Here is a 23,785-nt window from a genome sequence, read left to right on the forward strand (position 1 = left end):
AACTTGGAGACCACTTAGGCATGTTTCCCAATGCGACATGTGCTCTCCTTTGTCGCTTGGGTAGAAAGAATCTCCAACTTGTGACTTATGATAACTGCAGAGCGTTCTCAAGAACGTTCTTCTAATTCCAAACATATTTGAAGCAAACACATGTGGTGTCGACCAACTGTGATATTGGGGCTTCTTGATGTGCTATGCATATGTCATATTGATGATGTCACTTGTATCCTTTTGTAGTTTAACCAGAACGTTCTTAAGTTTCTTCAACCATTCGATGATGATTCTTCTTTTAATGCAAGACCTTATTGTGACACGTTAGATTCCTTCCATTTATGCCATATTGTTAAAGGTTCTTTGTATTTTCTTTTGGGGAGAAATAAGGAATATTTTGGTGTTTGATCTTTAATGATGCAAATGTTGAATGTAGCAAAAAATTCATGCATTTCTTCTTGCTCTTTTTCTTTGATGAGGATGTTTTCTTTACTTGTAAGATTAAAATGTTCTTCTCTTTAACAAAAACATTCTCATGAAAAATTATTCCATGTCCCTAATTATAAGACTATTTACAACAAAAAGTCATGTCCCTAAATATAAGATCATATACAAATTCCTAGATGCATTTATTAATCTTTTTCTAAATATACCCCTTATATATGGAAAGTTAACATTAAAATATCTTTAATTAAGGGTAATTTAATAATAATTACACACATTTGAGACAACTTTATTACTCTAATTAGGGGTGGAAATATGGTCCGACAATAGGCTGGGCCAAGTTGAGATTTGCGTAAATAGGTTAAACCTAGTTGAAAAAATTAAAGCCTAAGTCTGACCTATTAGCATGTTAAAGGTTTTATTCAAAGCATGGTCTGACCTATTAGCCTGTCTAAAAGTCTAATTTGTACTAAAAAATTTAAATAGAACATTTGATCTATTTATAAAAAGGCTAATAAACATATACTTCTTAAAAGGCTAATGGGTCAATAAATTTTTTTAAAATATGTACTTTCATTTGTTTCCCACTTTATAAGCATATATTGCATGTATATCCAATAAAATTGTGTAGAGCTTGTACATCCATGTTGTAGAGGCTGATAAGTGTGCATTGCATATATTTAATCTACTTCCTTTTATATTTGTTTCTAATAGAGTTCCTTACTTTGTAATTTGGAATAAGATGAAAATGACAATAGTAAGAGATTAAGATGGTAATACCCAAAAGTATGTGTACACGTTTGAATTGACAATGTGAAGGAACCAAAAATTTATTAGTATGATGGAGTATATATAATTTCACATATATAGGCAGGCCTAATAGGACTAGAAGGCTTTTATATAAGTCTTAACCTGACCTATTTAAATTAATAAGTTTTTTAAAAGCTTGATCCTAACCTATATAATAAAAGAACTAGGCCGAGTCGGACTTTAAGTAGGTCAGGGCATAGCCCCTGGCGGGTGGCTAGACGTATTCTCATCCCTAACTCCAACAATTTGTTTTAATACCTGCGATTTTTGTAAACTACTCCTATAAAAAGGGATGAATGGAATATGTTTTTTGTGGATGAAGGTAAAGTTAATGAAAGAGAGGAGAGTCAATAGACAAATTTTTGGTTTTTTAAGTTCTTTTAAAGAAGATTTTTTATATATATCTTAGCATCAAAGTGAAAATAGAAATATGATTTATGTGAAAACTTCACTTTTTATTTGGGCCGATATTATGTAGTTGTTAATGCAATTCATGATAAAGTTGTTTCTTTCATGAATTTCATTAACAACTACATAATAAAAGTCTTGTTTTTGGACTAAAATATAAAATATTTTTTTTTAAATGACTAATTCATTTTTTTTGTAAAAAAAAATATTTTTTCAATTACGAATTAAAGTATTAAATGTAATAAAAAAAACTAACGAAATTAAAATTAATAACTCAATATTTACCAAGTTTTTCAAAATAAAAATAAAAAAATAACTCATAATATTCAATAACACTCTACACTGTTAATTGTGTTCAAAAATTGTATTATATCTGAAATCAACAATATAAGAGAAATTTATTGACAATGTAAGATATATTTTAAGCTTTTCAAGGTGAGCTACCAATTTCTACAGGTATGTGTTCAAGTATTATTAGTTTATATTTTCTACATAAATGTATATGTGTATTTCGCAAAGATAAACAAAAATAAGTAGGGGCTTGAACAAAACGTTTTTTGTTTTGCTTTTTGTAATGAAAGTCTCATTCATGAATTAGGAGTAGGATTGAAGTTTATGCTGAATTGGGTTGAGAAGTCTTGCTTGAAGTGGCAGACACCTTGTTTAAAAAACAAATGTTAGTTTCATTCTCACCTTCCAAACTTGTGAGTTAAGACTCAATTACTATACAATTTTTGAAAGCTACATATTACAAAAAGTGTTTGGTAGAAAAATCTGAATAGATTATAATGCATCTAATTGGCCTAAAACAACCTCATGATTTTAACATCTCATCTATCAATTTGTTTGCTGCATGCTTTTATACATTAAAATATAACCATGAAAGCTTAATGTCCATGTGTTAATTTTATGTTATGTTCTTCTTCTTTTTTGCTTCAAATGGTCGTTAACTCAACCAAACCAACAAACATAAACTCAATGAATTGAACTTCTTCTACATCAAAAATAAAAAGGCCTCACCAAAAATTGCATTCCCCAACAAGATAGTCACTACTTCTCTTCTCTCTTTCTCTCTCTCTCTCTTGGACTTGAGAAGAATTTCAGGTGTGAAATCTTTTGCAATTTTAGTTCTCCTTCGTAAGGTTTGTGGTAATAACAATTTAGTTCTGCATGCAACATGTCTTTATGTTCAACTTGGTTAGTACTAGTAGCATTTCTGCATGTAACATGTCTTTATGTTCAACTTGGTTAGTACTAGTAGCATTTATTCCTTATAATTAGAAATTAATAAATCAATAGTGTTCATGAAAAGTGATTAGTACTCTTTGCACATTATGTATTTATCACTTATATATTATGTATGTCTATAGAAAAAGTATATTGGTGGCAAAGATGGGAGAGATGTCAAAAACTCAATTGGGGGTTATTGGTGCACTATTCCTTTCTGTGGCTTCCTCAGTCTCCATTGTCATATGCAACAAAGCCTTAATGAGCAATCTTGGTTTTCCATTCGGTAATTATCTTTTTGTTACTTCTTAAATATGATGTATTTTTCATGATAAACAATAGTATTTATTTAACTTTATTTTTGTCACATTAATTTTGGACCAGCCACAACACTTACAAGTTGGCATTTGATGGTTACTTTTTGCACCCTTCATGTGGCTCTACGTTTCAATCTGTTTGAGGCCAAACCTGTTGACATGAAGACTGTCATGCTTTTTGGTATTCTAAATGGTGTCTCCATTGGATTTCTCAACTTGAGCCTTGGCTTCAATTCCATTGGATTCTACCAGGTTTACTTCAACATTTTTACCACTAGTAATAAATATATTAATTATAAAAAAAAATGTTAAAAATATATGGCCCTTGATGCATGTATCAATATTTTAAAAATCGGACCGAACCATCCAATTTAGCCAATTGAACCGAGAATTGGTTAGTTAGTCGGTTGGTTTGATCCCAATTATTTTTCAGTCTGCTTGAAACAGATTAAATCGAGGTTAAATCGGTTTGACTGCGATTGATTCAACTGATTTTCGTTTTTAATAATTTTTTTACTTTTATTTATTTATCATCTTGTTCAATCATGGTTAAACCGATTGAACAAATAAAATCTTGATCCAAAGGTCTCACCGATTCAATCTTCGGTCCGATTTTTGAAACATTGGTAATATGGGTATGCATAATGCATTGAACTACTCATTTGATGTATATATTGATTTTAATGTTAATTTTGTAGATGACAAAACTTGCAATCATACCATTCACAGTTATGCTAGAAACCCTTTTCCTAAAGAAGCAGTTCAGGTAACAAATTAGTCATGAGACCCCTCCTAGTGATATTGAAATTAAATCTGACCATGGTCATGCTAAATTGCTTAATCTGATTGTGAATTAATTTACTACTATGTGCAGCCGGAATATTAAACTCTCTCTATTCTTCTTACTTGTTGGAGTTGGCATTGCTTCTATCACAGACCTTCAGCTCAATTTTGTTGGAACCATTCTTTCACTTCTAGCTATCATAACAACATGTGTTGGCCAAATTGTATCCTTTAATGTTCTATCTTCCTATTGTTAGCATGTTAATATTATGATTTATCTACTAGAAAAGCACTTGTTATACCATTTGTGAGAGAGCTTATGAAAACAACTTATGACAAGTCCATAAGCTATCTAGGATATGAAAACTGTTTTAACTTTATCTTATCTTTTGTTATAGAAATAGTTTATACATAAACACTTAATTTAGGGCTTCAAAGTTAAAAGAGATTGTTGATTCTTAACTTATTGAACAATTCAGCTTACCAACACAATACAGAAGAAGCTTAATGTCACTTCCACACAACTTCTCTACCAGTCTGCTCCATTCCAAGCAGCAATTCTTTTTGTTTCAGGCCCTCTTGTCGATCGGATGCTAACCAAGCAAAATGTCTTTGCATACAAATATTCTCCTCTAGTCTTGGTAAGTAATGTCAAATTTCAAATCATCAATCCTCACGACGTCTTATACTAGTTATAAACCCGTGCAATTCACCGGTGACATTTGACAGAATATGACTGTATGACTCACATTGTCACTTTTAAATTTTCAGACTTTCATCATCATGTCATGTGTGATAGCTGTTTCTGTGAACTTTAGCACTTTTCTAGTAATAGGAAAAACATCTCCAGTAACGTATCAAGTGTTGGGCCACCTCAAGACTTGTCTTGTTCTAGGATTTGGCTACACATTGCTCCATGATCCTTTCACTGAAAGGAACATTATTGGAATACTAGTAGCAGTGTTTGGAATGGGTTTGTATTCCTATTTCTGCACTCAGGAAAACAAAAAGAAACTCGTAGTCGATCCTCCTTTGTCGTCTCAGGTAAAAAAAAATTCACCAATTTTCTCACATAGTTTCTCTTGTTCATGAGAATTTTGTTGTTTATCTTTGATTATATTTTTCAGGTTAAAGATAAAGATATAAATTCACCACTTTTGAATGGTAAAAACATGGATGATCATGAAAAGGAGAGTCATGAGTCTAAGAAATCAAGCAAGGACTCTATTGTTTAATAGAACATGTTCTTTGTGTTTTTTTTTTCAAGATCTTTCATAATTTGGGGTTATTGTAATGTTCACTCAGGGTACCTTGTTTAGTGTAAATCAAATTTTGTTTATAGATTCATTTTTATGCACTCTTTCAATGTAAAAGAAGTTGTATACCCTTGTGCAATTATATTTTGTCATATCATATGATTACTTTGACAATTCATGTGTCATCAAACAACATCATGTGTCAATGTACCTTTGAATCATGATGTAAAACTATTATATGCTACTATAGTAGTTCATACAATTATTTTTTTCGATTACTTCTTTTTATCTATTTTAGCACCACCTAATCAATCAACATTCACAAGATTATTCAAATATTACTAATTTTTTAGGTAGATGGCTCTCAATTCCTAATTAAACCTCTTAGCTTCTTAAGTAAATCAAAGAGGAATAAAACATCTACATCAAGAATCCTGAAAGGGCAATGAATGTTCAATAACTATTCATAACCTAAAGATTTACAAGGTTTATAATCTCTCAAATGGTAAAACCTGTTAAGAGTCTCACATCGGATAGGACATGGCCTGACAATGTGTTTATAAGTGGGATAAATCCTCACCTCACAAGCCGATTTTGTGGGGTTGTGTTAAGCCCAACCACAATTTCTAAGAAAACCAATAACCATTTGAAGGATGGCCAAAGTATAGAAGACATGAAGAATAGAGGAAAAAACAAAAGAGTAGAAACCAATAACACTAACAAACCTTAAAACAAGTATGAAAGAAATTAATCAACATCCACACATTTCCATCAAAAGAAATGTTGGTGTATCATGTGTGAGTAAGAGTCTCACATTAGATGAAAAAGTTGATGTTGAACAACATATAAATGTGAAAATTATATATTTAACATCTTAAAGTTCTGGGTCAAAATTCATGATCTTTTAGACTCTCCTCAAGATCAAATAGTGCTATCAGAATTGATGGTTTGGCCGATTCCTTATATCTAAAGTTCTCGTGACAATTGCGGTCAGATGACATGTCTCATTGATATATGTGAGTCAACAATATTGTAAATGCATATGGATGAAAAAACTTTCGTTTAAGAGAGAGCAATCTCATTTAATAGATGAACTCACAATTGAGAGGAGATTGTTAATTGGCATGACAACTGTGAGTTGGAGTCCTAAATTCGATGAAAAAGTGGAATTTGAACGACATAGTAAGAGTTTTACATTAGATAAAAAAGTGGAAATTGAACAATATATAAGTAGGTGGACTGATATACATAATGTTATGGTTGGACGAAGATGTGATGTTCAATTCATTTATGATTTTTCGACGCTTTAGACTCTCCTCAAAACCCATCAAGAAGTTCATCTAAGCATAAGGTAAGAGATGACAACAAGTTCATGGAGGCTAAGGGAAAATTAGATGATGAAAAATTATCAAAAAAAAATAGTGCAAACTTCCCAACTTTCCAAGTCATGGATTTCAGCACAAAAGTCTCGGGTTGTTTTACATTAGAGAAATGATATTTGTAAAATCAATTTTTGACAACTTTTATAACAACTTTCTTTTTTCATATATATATATATATATATATATATATATATATATATATATATATATATATATATATATATATATATATATATATTGACAAAAACAAAACGATATTCATTCATTCAAATCGATAGAGTACATCAGATACAAACATCGCTACAAACGTAAAGGGTGAATATGCGAACAAACTCACAGCACCCAAGTTAATAACATACAGCGGCAAAATGCCTACAAATAATATGATAAAACCTAAATCACCAAAATACTCATGCTTCCGGATCTGCAACGTTGACGTCCAAATCATTGCTTGAATTTGTAACTGATTGATGTAGATCTTTCAATAGGAACTGAACAAACACCGCGGCAAGACGCGAAATCAAACGCCGCACAAGACGACGAACAACACACGCCGCACTTAGACGACGAAATCACAAAAAACACAAAAGGAAAAACTTGATAGATGTGAAAACCACTTATTTAGATTGAAAGAAAAGGGGAAAAAAGATGTAGAGGGGTGATTTTAGGTCAAAAAAGACCTCAAACCACCCCTCCTCGATGAACAAAGGAGAAAGAAAGTTTAGAGAGAAGTTAAAGTTTCTCTCACTAGAAAACTAGGATCGGCTATAAGATTTTCATATTCATATTATGTATATTTTTACTTTCCCTCTATTGTTTTGGATTCCGTGTCAATACATACTTTTCTTTAAAAATTTATGATTGTATCAAAAGTTATCATCTAGATAATTATTCAAATAACACATCTCTTTACATTAATAGGTAACTATTGTTTTACATTTTTACATTTCTTGTTAGTTATATTCATCGATTTATTGTTACAAAATGATTCTATAAATATCATTTATGAGTCAAAAGTGATTGAATCACCACAATTATACCGAAAAGTGTAATAAAAAATAGTAGGAGAAGAGAAACCATACCACGTGCATAATGTTCAACATCCACATGCCCGCCACTTTCTAATTTTTCCTTTTATAATAGATTGTGCAATTAAGTAAGACATTGCAATATGCCTTGGTCGTGGGGTTTGAATTTGGAATTTATCATTTAGGAAAATGTTACATGAACATCCTTTATTTTTACACCCCATTATACATCTTATGTATTAGAAATATTTTAGTAAGTTCATCTCATAACCATACTTTATCTTCTATTTGTCTGGAGTTCAGGTTGCCACGTGTCAGAATTTTGTGTGAATGTAAAGAATGTATTGCCACATAGGTTGGTACATATATCATCACTCTTAATTTATTTTAATGGTGAAATTTTGTCCACCAAATTGCTTGACAAGATAGAATACTCTTTTTCCCTAAAAAAAACAAGAAAGATAAAATACTCTTTTGATTTTCCTTTCCATTGCTATCACCACCACTTCCATTTTCTGCAAGGTTAGATCAGTCATTCTGATATTTGAAAGGCCACACTCCACGATACACATTGTATAAATTAATTTAAATTAATTAATTAAGGGAAATACTAATTATGTCCCTCCTTAAGGGACATGTTAAGAAACATAAAAAGTGAAAATTTTGTCTAGAAAATTGTATCAATTTATTCTTCTAAGGATTGAAAATTAATGTTTTATATAAATATTGAGAAATGTTAACTAGTACCCCCGAAGCACTGATGAAGCATTTTAAATGGTAACTTTTTATAAAAGTTTGTGTAATAAAGTGCATTGAAAATTGAACACTTTGATATTATTAAAGAAATATTACTTAACTTAGAAAGCTTAAAGAGTGCCCAGGGGCACTCGTTAACAAGATCCTAAATATTTACCATGTATAAAATTTTTAATATGTGTCATAAGGGAACAAGTTAGCAAGACCTATAAACTGAATGATAGTTGAGTGATTGAAATTTTTCATCACTAAGAATCGAATTTATCTTTTTCTTTTTTAGGGAAGGAAACGAACTTATCTCACTTACACTTCCACGGTGATTTCTTTTTTTTTTTTTTTTTTTTTTTGTTGTTGAATGACAAAGGAAAAGAGGGGAGGAAAAACCCCAATAAACATGACTCGGTCTTGGACATCATGCCTCAACATGACTTCAATTTCGACGGGGAAGTCTGTCAAAAGGTCACACCTAACCTTGAAGAGCGTTTGGTCAAAAAATCCGTACAAGAGATGTACTCTCTAAACACATGTTGGAAATAAATGTTAGGGATATGCTCCTTTAAACCAAAAATCTTCACCAACAAAGAAGCATATACATGCATATGAGAGTGATCTAGAGTTGGGAAACAATTCTAAACACCTTGGGGGAGTGAAAATCATGAGTGTCTTGTTCATCGGTGAGATTGAGAAAAATGGGTAGAAATTAGGGTTGTTCTTTGTGAGCTTGTTGAAACTAATTTTTTGTAACTCATTTGTATCTCTTCGGAAGAACTCATTGATAATGAATTGGAGAGATCAATCCCTCCCCTAGATTAGGTCAAGTTAGACCGAATTGAGTCAACAATTTCTTGGTGTTGTTATCTTCTTTCATTGCTTATCTTTATTGCTTTGATTATGATTGTGGTTTTGTTATGCATTTGATTTATAGACTAGATCTATATTATTGTTGTTGCTTGTGGTTAATATTTAGTTGTTGATTGTCATTGATACTTGCTCCACACATCATAGTTTGTATTAGTGTAAAATTTGAGTTCGAAATTCACAACACTAGGCAAATAGCATTTTACGATTACATTTAGCTCTGGCCTCTAGGACAACACCTTCCTATTTCCCTTTTCTCCTTATCTTCTTAGTCTACATACCAACATTACCCCTACGTCAAAGGCAACATTAAATTCAGAAAGGGGAAAAGAGGGTTATGGATTTAAAAATAAATTTGAGATATTTTAATTTTTGGTCTCTTGATTATCTTATAGATAAAAATATGAAGAAAATAATAATTTACTTTTTAATCTATACAAGGAACAAATGTTTAGTACTGCACACTTGGTTAAAATATAAATATGCTTTTTTTTTTAAGATAAATATGTATTTTATTAGTACGGTGTCTTTGAATACCTTGGTAACAATATTCATTATCAAACAATTTGAAAAGTCATCACATTCAGTTAATTTTAATTTATATACAAGTTGTAATGTTTTTTCAAAATACAGACTATCAATAAATCAACATAGTTTTTCATTTTATTTTTCATCTTTAACATGTATACATGATTGTTGTTTTTTATTTTTTTGAGGGAGTATACATGATTGTTCTTGATAAACTCTTTTATGGTTAAAATTTTTCTTCAATATCTAGAACATAATTTATTTTTAGGTCATGTCATTCGTATCTTTCTGATTTTGAATAAAATTTTGCAAATATATTTATGATTATAAGAATTTCTTCAAACAAAATTAATTTATTTTAACAAAATATGAATTAACATAAATTTATAAGTACATATACATAATATCCATATTTAGTTTATGTTTTGCTAAAAAATTATAATTGTTTGTTAGATATTATTATAATATTTTAAACACGAATGCAGAAAAAAATTCAAAATTTTAAACGATGCAAATAAATTGACTTTAAAACAAATAGCAAAAGTAGTGAGAAAAGAATAAAAGAAAAACTCAAGGTTGGACCGAGCTACAAATTTATATCTTGCAATTAGTTACAAGTACAAATGTGCTATTTTTTTAAAGTTAAATTAGGCATCTAAATTGACATCAGAAACTCCTAATTTCACGGAGGCCAAATCCACCTTTCTTAAATTAATTTGCTCTTTTTTTTTTTCGAACTTATTCTAGTCTAATTAGAAAAAAAAAAAAAAAACGAACGAAGAGGGATTTATTCACAGATATTTTATTGGATCTCTAATCTTTGTCACCCCTTTCCCGTGCCAATAACTAGAATCAAAAAAAGGGGAATGTCAATGCATCCGGGAATAAACGATTGATTTCTATCAAGAGACCTGCTAGAACCGCGAACCATAGAGTACTTGCCACCGGTGCCACAGAGAGATATGTTTTTAGATCTCGCATTTCAAATCCTCCTTTGTTTTTTTTCTTGTAATTTGTAATACATAATAATACAGAATTACATATTCCTAATCGAACCTAGATTTTCAGAGAAAAATACACTCATATATCCCAAGTCAATACCAGCCGCTAACCCAAGTGGGTTTAAGATTTTGAGTCATGTTAACCCGTGCCTCCAGACATTAGTTAAGAAAGTAAAAATAAATAAAAAATCATAAAAAAATATTAACATTTTGACTTTCATAAAATAAACATAAAAAAAATAGTAGTGGTCTTTTTAACTGAAAAAAAAAAAAAAAAAAAACTTGAAACTAGAAAACAAACGGAAATTGAGTCAAAAAAAAAAAACAGAAATAAAATTTCTGCATTCTTTGCCATTTTCAACAAAAACCTTTGTCATTTCAAAACCTTTCAAGCGTTTCATTTCAATTTCACCTTCTTCAACTTCATTGCGTTAATTTTCCCGGGAAAGTTTCTCCTTATTATTTTCTCGAGAAAACAAAACAGAAAAACAAAGGGTTTTGGAATCGCGGTTTCTGTCCCATCGAATCCCAACACTGTTGTACAAATTTACGAACACGAGATCCCGAATTTCATTACAGGTAGGTCCCACTCTCTTCATTCTGGTTTTGTTTCTCTTTACTTCATCACTCTTCATCAATTCACCCACGTTTTTTTTTTTGTTAGGGATTTCGTGTTTGTAACTATGGATCATATTTTCAAGCTCTTCGCGTTTCTCATTCTCTTTGGATTAGGTATAATCAATCAACTATGTTTTTATTTTTATTTTTATTTTTTTGTGTTTTTGGATTAAGCGTTTTTTTGTGTGATAGTAAATGCGTGTTTTGCGGAAAATGGTTTTGGACATTGTGAAAGAGTTGTCAAGAGCTGGGCAAGTTCTTCACTTGATAGAGAAATTGGACAAGAAGATAAACATACCCTTAAGGATTTGTTGTTTTTCTTGCATGTTCCTAGAACCGGAGGACGAGCTTATTTTCATTGGTAAGTTTTTTATTTCAGCTTTTAAGTTTTTTTTTTTTATTAAACAAAATTCATTGTCGGTCTGCAAGAGCGTTTGGATTAGATGTATCGGGTCTCTTTCAGCTTAATTATGGTTTCAGGTTCAAATCCAACCTTGGGAACACCAGTGGTATTAGCATGTGTTTGGTTCTCCGGTGGGGAGAATTGATTTTGATAGAATTGATTCTCTAGAATGAATTTTTGGTTAAAAGTGATTCTGACTACAAGTGATTTGTGTTTGGATATATTCATGTAAAAGTGTGTTGAACTATAAATTTGTGTGTGAAAATCAATTCTACAACCAAAAGCTACAAATCTTAGTTTCAAGTTGAATCAATTCTTCTGTCAAAAAAGTAGAATCAATACTACTCGACAACAACCAAATATGTCAGAATCAATTCTACACCTCCAGAATCAATTCTGGTCCCTCTAGAAGTGGAACCAAACATGCACTAAGTCTATTAAGTTTTGTGGCCCATTGTGGTCTTATTCGACTCGAGGGATGAGTCTCTGCAATTGTATACCATGTTCAAACAAAAATAATTCATTGACCTGTTTGTTTGATTATGCTGGTTTGTTTTTTTATGCAGCTTTTTGAGGAAATTGTATCCAAGTTATTTGGAATGTCCTCGATCTTATGATAAGTTGCGATTTGATCCAAGGTGATGCCTGAATTCTTGCTTATTATGATTGCATGCTGCTCTTTTTGTTGCAATTTTTTGAATGATCTTGCATGATTGTTTTGGTTGTTCATTAGAGTAAAGTTGGTAGCAATTCGAATGAGTAGTTCTAACTGGTGCAGATGTGGGCTTATGGCTTTTGTTGCTATTGCTTTTTGACAATATTAGTCAAAATAGCTTTTGAGGAGTGCCTTAGATAACTCCTTTTTTAGGCTGCTGCAATCGTTAAGAAATCTTTAACACCTAATGTGGCCTTCAGCATTTTTTTTTGTTGTCTGATGTTTATTTTTCCGGGTTTAGATTCTTGTAGGTTGGGGTTATCATTACAACCTTTCTCTCTTTAAATGTAGATGTTTTCTGTAGCTTTGTTTATTCGTCTTTTGATAAACTGACTTGCATAAAATTACATCTGCTTTTATATTATTTGTACCCAACAAACTAATGGCGGATCTTTGGAGTTGTTTTTTATTTGATTGTAAAGCGTAACAACTTGTATTAGGTCATACTTACTCTTAGCATGTGTTTGGATGCACGTTTGGCCACTGTTTCTCGCGTCCCTATGCTGTTCCATCTGGAATTTTCAGAAGAGACAAAACTAATCTTATGCGTTAAAAGTAGTTTTTCATCATGATTTCTGTTGCTACATGACCAAACTTTCTATTAGTACATTATTGAAAAGTCATTTCTCCATGTAAAAATCTACTGAAATATCCATCATATATTACTTATTTTCCGTCTGTTGTTTACATGTGTTTACAGCCAACAAAAATGTAGACTGTTAAGTACACACGATGACTATAGCATGACATCTAAATTTCCAAAGGAGAGAACTTCTGTGGTTACCATACTTAGGGATCCGATTGACCGAGTTTTTAGTACTTATGAATTTTCAATGGAGGTTGCGGCTAGATTTTTGGTGCATCCAAACTTGACATCTGCAACACAGATGGCTTTACGCTTGCGCTCTAAGGCTAAAGGAGTAAGCACATTGGATATCTGGCCTTGGAAGTATCTTGTTCCATGGATGAGAGAAGACCTATTTGCTAGGGTATGTCTTACTTTATTTGTTGTTCGGTGTTTGTCTATTTGTGTTCTTTTTTCAATTCTTCTAAATTCATATAAGGTTGTAAAAGGATCATTGTGTTAATACCATGTAACCTAAACGAAGAGCAAGAAGCCCAATTCTTATATGAAGATTAATCTTAACATAATTTCCTTTCTTTGATATGTTCATGGATCTAGATACGTTAAATATGCAAGTGCAGCCATTCATGTCTTGTTTATGATATCTTACTTCATAATGCAATTTTGTTGGCTAATGTGTTTTAGCATTATGACATGATGGGTGATACTATTTGGCCTTCATACATTTAAAATATGTTCTTCCATATTTCTATTTGATGTACATGTGATTGATATAGACTTTAATTTACAGAGGGAAGCTAGGTATAGTAAGGGAATGAACACTGTCGAGGGCAGTGATCCTTATGATATGAAAGATTTTGCAATGCCTTTACAAGAATACATCAATCATCCTGCGGCTTGGGATATTGTACATAATGGAGCCACATTCCAGGTACTTCAGCACATGTAATATGTTTCTTTAGTGGTGTTGAGGTTCTTATACTAAATCAATTTCTATGAATTCCTTCAATGTTTAACTGTTTTCTGAAATTATGATTCAATTATAATATTCTGCCTTCAATCTGTTTACTGTTCTGATGCCACTGATTACCGCCTAAAAAATATGGGTGCATTTTTTTAAGCTGCAATATCCATTATAATCATCCATTTTTTTGTTGGATAATTCAATTTTGACCTATGTCTTAATGCCGAATTCCATAGCTATCATTTGAATATTACTTTGCAAGCAAGATGGCCATGTTTGTTCTAGTTGTTTATCCTGCAAATTAAAATCCCCAATTGCAATCGAAAAACTTAGATCTTGTATTTACAGAGTTTGTTTGGTAATGATGTTTGATACATGTAATGAAGTTTAGTGGACTGTTCAATCATCAGGTTGCAGGTTTGACAAACAATTCTTATATAGCAGAAGCACATGAAGTGCGCCATTGTGTACAGAAATATAAGGTTCTTGGTAAATATGTGCTACAAGTTGCGAAGGTAATTTTGAAGTTTTAATAGTTGCATCTCATGGTTGTTTAATCACCCCCCCTCCCCAGCTGCTCCTTTCCTCAATCCTTTTTAAGGTATGTGCTTGTACATCTTGCAGAAGAGACTTGACAGTATGTTATATGTTGGTCTTACTGAGGAACACAAAGAATCTGCAACAATGTTTGCCAATGTGGTTGGTTCTCAGGTTATATCACAGCTTAATGCACCAAACACCAGCCTGGATACTATTGAAAATACAGGTTAGTGTGGTTTAAACACTTATTTGTTTCGCTCAAACTTTTTTCTCAAGTTAGAAGAAGGGCTGAAAAGTTGTCGGGAATGGTACAGAATTTGGAGCATGAAGCTAGCGCTCATATTCTTGCATATACTGGACATGTAATATTTTGAGTATATGAGTGGGTGTGTCAAATATTATGTTTTGAAATGATCTTTGGGTGTGTTTTGGTGTTGACATTTGTTGTCTCTGATATTGATTGTGTTGTATTTTATTTAACATATGGCATTTGTCATGTACTTGTCAACAGAACAGAGTTCATTTTCAGATGCTGATCCTGATAGCAGTGAACATCAGGTAAGAAGCATCTCTTGGATGGAGGAACTTTGTTTTTGAGATTTGAATATGGAAAGCATTCTTAGAACGTTTCTGACTGCGGTACAGAATAGCACCTCGGACAGGGGAGCAAGTGACGCTACTTCAACTGAAAATGGAGAAGCAGCAGAATCAACTGTAAGCATGTTTCCTTTGCAAATATGGTGGTTTTATTTTATGGACGTGCCAGATATTATCCGTTTCTCATGTTATCAGCTTACTGATCTTTCATTGATTTCAGATGACTGTTGGGAAACTCATGGACACTTATGAAGCCTGTATTTCTAATTTACGGAGCTCCCAATCAGGCCGACGCATCTCCTCTTTGAAGAGGATTCCGGTGAACTTTACAAAGGAGGCAAGCTTAACAGATTTAGTGCTAACATAATATCATTCTATAATTCTTTCACTATCATTATGTGGCCTGGATATCGATCCTTTCTTCGCTCACTCTATTAGCGGATACATTTATTACTGCTTGGGATATCTATTGCTTAATTGTGCCTCTATTTCAAGTTACTCAAGGTGTGTTTGAATGGGGAGGGTTTAGGAGGGGAAGGGACGGGAGGGCTTACTTTTCTTTTTTAAATTACGGACACTATAAAATGGTTTTTAATAAATTGAAATAACAAAATGATAATGATCATATAATACTTCAATCACACTTAATTTATTAAAAAAAATAAATTATATTGTCCATAATTTAAAATAGAAAAGTAAACCCTCCGCTTCCTTCCCCTCATAAACCCCCAATCCAAACACACCCTTAATCTTCAGTTTCGAATTTATAGTTTACAACCTTGGATGATAACTTTTGTATTACTAAAATTATTTCACAGGACTTTCAAATCAACTTGAACAATTTAACATGGATTTATGCTTTCATGATTCTGTTATAATAGTTTCTTCACAAGATTAAAACATAGCCGTGTTGAAAAAAACATTCTATTTCTGAAGATTTTGCAAGCTAATATAATTTATTATCTGAAACCACGTCTATTGCATATCCTTTTTTACTGGCTTTTCAGTGGTGCAGAATATCATATATACAAATCAATTGCATCTATACATATTGGAATATTGATGGCATGAATGATGAACATGTTTTCGTTTACATAATGTTTCAACGTCTATTACTTTCTTTTTATACGTATCCCTTATCAATGACATTGAGTTAATGTTACTATTTGATAAGTGTTGGGTAGTTCTATAGCCTTCTGTCAGCTTGTACTTATGTGTTATCCCTTTCTAAATATTTTTTGTGATTTTGCAGGCACGACTTCAAGTTCCTGAAAAGGTTCTCCAGCAGCTACGGTCTCTTAACGATCTTGACTTGGAGCTCTATGAATATGCGAGAGCCATTTTCAATAAGCAACATAAAACCTCATCGCTGATCACTGAGGTATAACTGTTAGGTTTGATGCATTCTCTCTTTGCACAAAAATGGTAAGATATAGATAATTTTATCCATGGCTGCAAAAGATTGGTAGTTAAATTTTAAACGGCTTAAAACGGATAAAAAAAATATGGTCACGGTATAGAGTTTTTTTTTGACAATTTTTTTTTTTATCGTCACGGTATATAGTTAATTATCTATTATATGCATATTATTTATATAAATTTTATCTTAATACAAATTGGTGCAGAAGGTATAGTCAAAATACTCAAGGGGGGTTAAAAATGAAACAACTTTATCGTCATCTTGTCTTGGATATTAATGAAAACCATATCTAATTGAATTTTTAAAACTTGATATATTTTATTATGAAGTGTGTGTAGTATTTATATTCATCTGTTAACAATGGGCTAGAGTTCATATTCATAAAAAAAAAACAAAAAATGAAAGAGATATTACTCTGTAAACTTGGCTACACAACCAAAAACGGTAACATTTAGATCTTTACTTGTTGATTCAGGCAGATACTATCATGACTTTTACTGAAATCTTCTTTCTTGAATTTTGATTACTTTACTGTGTTAAATTGCAGGAGAGATGGGATAACATATCAAGCAGCGAATATGTCATCATCATGTGGAAGATTCTTACATTAGCACTAACTCTCTTCTTCCTTCTTTTCTTATTCATACAAATTGTAAATGCAAGAAGAAGAATGTTGAAGGTTAAGAAGTAAAGTAGTCGAGTCATAATTTGTGGTAACTAACACGGATTTAGAGAAAATATATTCAGACAGAATTACATTCAGGTTTGGATCGAGTGATCCATATTTCCATCACCAATCCTATAACGCAAATTGATGTTGTTCGATGTTTTGTCCGTTGATGAGTAGGGTTTTGTGAGGCGTTTCCTTTTTACTTTAATTTCATTTTTGTTGGACAGAAGTTGTCGAGTTAATCACCATTAGAGTGAATCAGCATTTTGGTTCTCTTTGTTGTCCAAAGTTTATAAAATGAGAATATACAAATGGAGAGACTCTTATTTTTCAAATAATTAAATGATATGTTTTTTTTATGTAAGTGTACCCAAATCTTGTGACCACACAAGTATTTTCCACACAGATTAAGGTTGTTAATCAATTCAATTTCAATTTTTGAAACTTTATTAATCCATTCCTTTATTTTCGAGATGATGAATTTCTTGTGTCTAATCTGATTTAACAACAACTTTTTTATTTTATTGTATAAGAAAATCGAAGACTACAAAAAGTGAAGTACGCAAAGCATCACAAACAATGTGAAAGCATGTATGCCAATTCTTTTAGAAGAACAATAATCATGTGGAAAAATATGTGACATGCTCTTGTTATACGCAAGTATTCCTTGAAAGTTCACACTCGATAGCATATATAAGAAACGAATGAATATATACTAGATGATGTTTTAGCAGCATGTCTTATTTATCATGTATAACACCTGCAAGTTATTTAAGCACCCTTAACATATGAAATGACCAAGACATGTAAATTTGGATCAGAACAGGACAACAACATGATGATGAAACTCAAAGGTGGTAAATTTTCAATTTAAGATAGAAGTTCATTGTCATGGAAGTAAAGTCTAGAGTCAATAAATTATGATACAAATGAGTATACAACACAAGTAATATCGTGAACAAGTAAGAATCAAATTATCATCTCAAATTGTTAGAGTTTCGTGTTGAAAATGTGTTATAAAAATGAATTATAAAGAGCAAGATAGTGAAGGCGAATGTTAGAGCTCTTGCATTATTCTCTTTTTTTCAAAGAATAATTGTATGGAATGAGGAAGATTTTATTCAAGTCTGCTTAGATACCGTTATGGTGCCAAAGTTAGCATTGGTTAATAAGCCTATGATTTTGATGTATAGCATAGAGGATCGAGTGTTTCCTCTGTTGGATTTTCCCTATTTAAGTTATTTATTTTTAATTAAATAAATAAGTGGTAATTACCCATTAAGTGCACATAGTGGTAATTATCCATTAATCAGAAAATGGTCTTTATTCTTCCCTTAAATTTAGTAACTGTCCATTATGAGTGAGTGGAGGAGCAGTTTTATTTTGCACGTTCAGTTCTTGATGGCAGAAGTTATATAAAGGAGTGCAGTTCATTTGTTTTAATTCCCTAAGCCTAACATCTCTATTCAGAAGACTTACACCATCAAAGTGAGATTGTGGAAGGTTTAGAAGAGCCTCAACTTCTTCAAGCAGGAGCAATGGCTGAAGGTATGCCTTGATCCTTTAATTTAAGTTTCCGCTGTTTAAGCAGTTATTTCTTTTGTTCTTTATGAAATAACTTACATCCTCGATATAGAGTTTTACAGCTTTTGAAATCACAAAATCTATGTAAGGTTTCAAGTTTTGTTCATGTGTTATGTTTATCTGAGGACATGCTCTTTGACAAGTTTATATCAAAGTTTAAAGACAACGCAGATGCATTTTTTATGGCTTAAAGGGGCATCATCTAGAAGTGTAATGATCTCTTGATGCTCTATTTTGCGTTCTTCTTTTCAAGAAGCTTTAGGCAATTTTGGGATCACAAGTTTGTGTGATCCGTGATCTATTATGTTGTGTTTTATTACGTTGTTGGATTTAAGTTTAACTCATGGAAGTTTATGAAAATATTAGTATTGAAGTGTCTATTTACTAGTTTCATTGAGAAAACTCAAGAATGGTGACGAAATGAAATGTGTTTCAAGATGTTGTTTTGAACTTAATCATGCTTATCTGTCAATTGAAATATGTCAAATGGTATAAATCAGTAACATTTACCAAAACATGCTCATTATTTGTAGTTATTGAAGTAATTAAATGAAGTTAAATTCAATAAATAAGAGTATTTGATAAAAATTAATAATAAATATTGCATTGATATTTTAAAGTGACAATTATTTTAAAATAAAAAAAAAATGCAATTGTGACAATTATTTTAAGACAATCGAAGTATGTAAAAATTATTTTGATGTGATGTGTACATGATTTAATGGTTTTTTACATTACTTTTTAATGAATTGGGGTAATTTAACTCTATCAAAGATAAATAATCTTTCTTCATCTTCAATTCATTTTAAGAATATCAAACTTTTTCATCTCTTTGAATTAGTATATGATATTTGTCTAGTAAATTATCTTTAATTCATCAAAAGATAATGTAGACTAATGTGGAATAAAGTAGTAGTACCAAAAAAGAGTAGTACACGTGGAATAACAGTAGAAAAGAGACATGTCACATGGGGGAATAAGAAAAAAGTGGGAAAGATACATTTATGTTAGAGTTAGGACAGCGCAGAGAGTAGACAGCATCCATCAACTGCGTGAACTGCAGATAAGGGCTTCCTCATCTATCATCATCATCATTCATGCGCCACCACCGCCGTTAAATTTCTCTTTTTCCAGTTCCGGTAAGTCTCCTCAAATGTCAAATTTCTTTCTTTTTCATTTTCAGTTCCAATTTTATTTCGCTTATTTTCCCATATTCATAATGTACAATCTTACTTGTTCTTCAATTCTAATATATGACCATACTTTGGAGGGGAGAGGTTTACAGTTTACTATACGCTGTCGATATTGTTAGGTTGAACATCGACCTCGCAGCTTTGTGTGAGTTTCAAGTGATACTTATTATTTCGTATTGTCAAATGTTTTTAATATTGAATAATATTATAAGATCATTTATCATGTTTTTTTTTTTAGAAAAATCAAATATATATTAAAATACAGATTTAACCCAAAACTCAACTAGCAAACAAAGCTTGACTGGTTATCTTATCAGAATGGTGCACATGCAGTAGGTAGTGTTGTTTCATTTTATCATTAACATTGATTTTTACATAGTGACTATGTGATTGCTCAATGTGACAATGGTAGAGAAAGAATAAACCGTCAATTTATCAATATCTCTTCAATTTAGTCTCTAAAGTATGTATATAAATAAGATAAGTAGTCTCTGGAGTATATAAAATATGTCGCTTTAGTCTATGCTGTTGAAATCTAAGAGACTAACATGACGGATTTTCATATACTTCAGTAACTAGTGACGAGTGACAGATTTCATAAACTTTTATATACCTTTAAGGGTTAAGTTGTATACAAAGTGCGACTTTAGGAAGTAAATTGTGGTTGAATGCCTCAACTTCTAATACGTAGTTTTCCTCTAATTCTTTGACAGGATACTGCTAATATGAAGAACAGTTGGTTTTTTGACAAGAATTTTAATGGTGTGTCGGATGAGATTCTTGGTGACGTCGTTGAGTTTTTCGATTTTCCACTTGAAGATGTGGAAACGGATGGTGTGGAACAAGATTGGAATGATCAATTCAAACACCTTGAAGAACCATCTCTTGGTGTTTTTTCAATACCATCATTTGAGCTACACGGCGAAACTCAATATGAGAAACCAAAGCTTGTGAACAATTTCTCTGCTGCTGTGAGCTTTCTGCTCCCATCTTTGCTGTTTGGATGGATTTCTTTGTCTACTTAATAATTATATTAATTTGATAAATTAATTATGTGCATGGTTTGAATGTGTGAAAAACCAAAGTTACATAAATATATCAACATTGAACCACACATTTTTTATTATCGGAGTCCTGTTGTGTATGTTTGGTTACTTGCAAAGGCTAATTCGTTTGATAGGGTTTATCCTTTTCAATGGGTGTAACTCTCTTCGTAGACATTTTTAATTGGATAAGTTTGTATGCTTGCTTTGATGACTATGGCATTTTGTTGGTCAGGATTTTTAGCGGGAATTGAGAATTACTACAATGATGTTGTGCAGGAACTTTCTCATATTGACAGAAGAAATGTTGTGAATTCAAGCTTAAAAGATCGACGAGGACTAGTAAGTGAAAGGGGAGAATGTAATGATTTTAATGTTTAAGTATCTTTTGACTCTGTTCTTTTTGAAATGTTTTCTAGGTTGTTAGAGATAGATGTGTTATAAAACCTTTTTGGGGATAAGAAGATTTGTTGAATGACTTAAGTCTAGTTTAGAAGAACATGAGCAAAATCAAATGCTAAAGTTTCAGTTTTCATGCAATTAGTTGATAAACATGATTATAAAATGTGCTGATGATACCTTTACTTTTAGGATACATTTTGGTTCCGAACACAAATCATGATAATGGTAACACTTAATGAGTAAAAAATTAAAAGCTAAGCTCAAAATATGTTCAAAAAAGGACTAACAAGTAATCACACAAATTGTTCGTGCATGATTAATTTTCAGGTATTAGTTTTACAATATGATACTTTGACACTGAAAATCTGTCTCAAAATTCTCTTGGTAAATAGTACTCATACCTTAACTTGTAGGGGTATATTGCGCTCAGAATGTGAGAAAGTTCTGGTAACCATGTTTTGAAGTTGCAAGTATTTTAGTTGTGATGAATAGATGGTATTCATGTGTGTGCTTGAAGATGGTTTATGGCTAGGTAACATGGTAATGAATGACACTCCTTTGGCTGACAACTAGGATAAGATCGATCGATGATCACAAATGACAAGATAAGTAGAAACTGTCTCATGCCGCCAAGGACTAAGTTGATTGAGTTGCAACATAAAGTCTATGTAGGCAAGTTTGTGCAGAATCACAAACTGAAGTTGCAAAAAGATACAAGTAATTTTACTTGCATGCTTTTGGCTCAATATATGATTGATGTTACAGCATCTGATAATATTTTTTTAAAATAAGGGAGGGGAAAAATTATTATATGTTTAGAGACGGGAGAGGCATTTGACCATCATACAGTCTTCAACGGTGATTGAACTTTGTATCACTGGATTACAAAGCTAGGCATTCGCCAAAGCGCACCCATAGAATGGCATCTGATAAATGAAAAGTATTTGTTATAAATTTCCTTTCAAGTGATTTTCTTTGTGGACTGTGGCGTGTATACATGTAAAGTATGGAAGAATTTTAGTGGATTCCTTTTTTTTAATTAAAAGATTATGTACTATTGAAAATTTAATCTTTTGATTTCTGTTGTCAGAAATTAGCATCTGATTGTTTTATATTTTGCGTGTTTTTCGAATAAAACAGCTTGGAAAGACTGCTGGACCGGCATATGGCAAAACTATTCCCATCCAAAATGTCTCCTTCAATGGAACAAATTTACGCGGATGCCGAACCTACAGCCCAGTTTCAGTTTTTGAAAGCAGCAGTTATTCCTCGGTGGAGAGTTACAACTTTGAATTACCAGTGATCCCGGCAAAGCGTCCTCGTGGTAAACGCCGGCGCCTCTCAAGCTTCGACAGGCTATTCTCAATTCCATTCATACCTGCTTTTCAAAAGCAGCAATCGGATAAACAGCGTGCTGGTAAATCATTATGCAGAGCCCAAAAAAGGCCAAGGAAAGACGATACCTCCCAGCTCTCTGATAGCATTGAGACGAAGAGATCATCGTTACATGAATCTATTGCTCCTAGAAAATGTACGCATTGCGAGGTAACTGAAACACCACAATGGAGAGAGGGGCCTAAGGGTCCTAAGACCCTATGCAATGCTTGTGGAGTTCGATACAGGTCTGGTCGCCTATTTCCTGAATATCGGCCTGCAGCTAGCCCAACCTTTGAAGCATCAGTGCACTCAAATTCTCACAAGAAGGTCTTGGAAATCAGGAAAAAGGTTAATCAGGAGACTGTTAAAGGTTCTTCTATGTTGTATTTATCATCAAACCTTTCAGGAATTCTCTAGGATAATATTATGTTAGATATTATTGAGAAAGAACAAATGTTAGTACTAGACATTATTCTATTTGTTCATTGTTAATCTTTTTTATAAGTAGGATTCGAACTCGGTATCTGAGGGCTTACAACACTCACACTGTGCAAGTATTTGTTAGTTGTTATTTTAGTACAAGGACATGAAAGATTGAACTGTAGAATGACAATGATGTTCCATGCCTAGTAACATGAATGTGGATGAGACATCTATAGCGAAAGAACATACATGGTTTGACCGGTAAAGCCTGAATAGTTGCCGAAACCACGAAGCAGACATAGTCATACTCGGTTATTTTCTTGGACATTTCAGGCATACTATGTTCATGACTTGGATAAACTGTATCGGGTCTGCAAATTGTTTGTCCAAAGCCATGGATATTCAGAGACAGGTCATAGTCTCACCCTGTTATTTTTTAGAGGACCGTGTCCTTATGTGCT

The 23,785-nt window shown here is 32.2% G+C and overlaps 3 protein-coding genes across 8 annotated transcripts; all 3 read left to right on the forward strand.

Annotated features, from left to right (window-relative positions):
* The first annotated feature begins 2,504 nt into the window (after nucleotides 1–2,504).
* On the forward strand, nucleotides 2,505–5,410 carry LOC25492436 (UDP-xylose transporter 1). Of its 2 annotated transcripts, none has more exons than XM_024780399.2 (8): nucleotides 2,505–2,795; nucleotides 3,024–3,166; nucleotides 3,265–3,449; nucleotides 3,896–3,963; nucleotides 4,072–4,204; nucleotides 4,460–4,621; nucleotides 4,752–5,024; nucleotides 5,108–5,410. In XM_024780399.2, the coding sequence occupies exons 2-8, from the start codon at nucleotides 3,046–3,048 to the stop codon at nucleotides 5,213–5,215; spliced, it is 1,050 nt and encodes a 349-aa protein (XP_024636167.1). In that variant the 5' UTR covers nucleotides 2,505–2,795; nucleotides 3,024–3,045; the 3' UTR covers nucleotides 5,216–5,410. The 2 variants fall into 2 exon arrangements, with proteins under 2 accessions (XP_024636167.1, XP_024636166.1); XM_024780398.2 differs by having other exon boundaries at nucleotides 2,506–2,757.
* Nucleotides 5,411–11,098: 5,688 nt separating this feature from the next.
* Nucleotides 11,099–17,659, forward strand: LOC25492437 (protein-tyrosine sulfotransferase). Of its 2 annotated transcripts, none has more exons than XM_013600544.3 (13): nucleotides 11,099–11,368; nucleotides 11,454–11,521; nucleotides 11,600–11,768; nucleotides 12,377–12,448; nucleotides 13,226–13,514; nucleotides 13,902–14,042; nucleotides 14,486–14,590; nucleotides 14,700–14,841; nucleotides 15,127–15,173; nucleotides 15,261–15,329; nucleotides 15,433–15,549; nucleotides 16,465–16,637; nucleotides 17,180–17,313. In XM_013600544.3, exons 2-12 carry the CDS (start codon nucleotides 11,473–11,475, stop codon nucleotides 16,597–16,599), a joined length of 1,335 nt encoding a protein of 444 aa, XP_013455998.1. In that variant the 5' UTR covers nucleotides 11,099–11,368; nucleotides 11,454–11,472; the 3' UTR covers nucleotides 16,600–16,637; nucleotides 17,180–17,313. The 2 variants fall into 2 exon arrangements, with proteins under 2 accessions (XP_013455998.1, XP_013455999.1); XM_013600545.3 differs by having other exon boundaries at nucleotides 11,101–11,368; nucleotides 16,465–16,593; nucleotides 17,180–17,659.
* Nucleotides 17,660–19,863: 2,204 nt separating this feature from the next.
* On the forward strand, nucleotides 19,864–23,514 carry LOC25492439 (GATA transcription factor 11). Of its 4 annotated transcripts, none has more exons than XM_024782195.2 (4): nucleotides 19,864–20,025; nucleotides 20,793–21,050; nucleotides 21,402–21,464; nucleotides 22,665–23,514. In XM_024782195.2, the coding sequence occupies exons 2-4, from the start codon at nucleotides 20,805–20,807 to the stop codon at nucleotides 23,316–23,318; spliced, it is 963 nt and encodes a 320-aa protein (XP_024637963.1). In that variant the 5' UTR covers nucleotides 19,864–20,025; nucleotides 20,793–20,804; the 3' UTR covers nucleotides 23,319–23,514. The 4 variants fall into 4 exon arrangements, with proteins under 4 accessions (XP_024637963.1, XP_024637964.1, XP_039688924.1 ...); XM_024782196.2 differs by lacking the exon at nucleotides 19,864–20,025 and adding an exon at nucleotides 20,121–20,224; XM_039832990.1 differs by lacking the exon at nucleotides 19,864–20,025 and adding an exon at nucleotides 20,273–20,415.
* The last annotated feature ends 271 nt before the right edge of the window (nucleotides 23,515–23,785 follow it).

Source organism: Medicago truncatula, chromosome 4 (assembly GCF_003473485.1).
Source record: "Medicago truncatula cultivar Jemalong A17 chromosome 4, MtrunA17r5.0-ANR, whole genome shotgun sequence".
NCBI lineage: Eukaryota > Viridiplantae > Streptophyta > Magnoliopsida > Fabales > Fabaceae > Medicago > Medicago truncatula.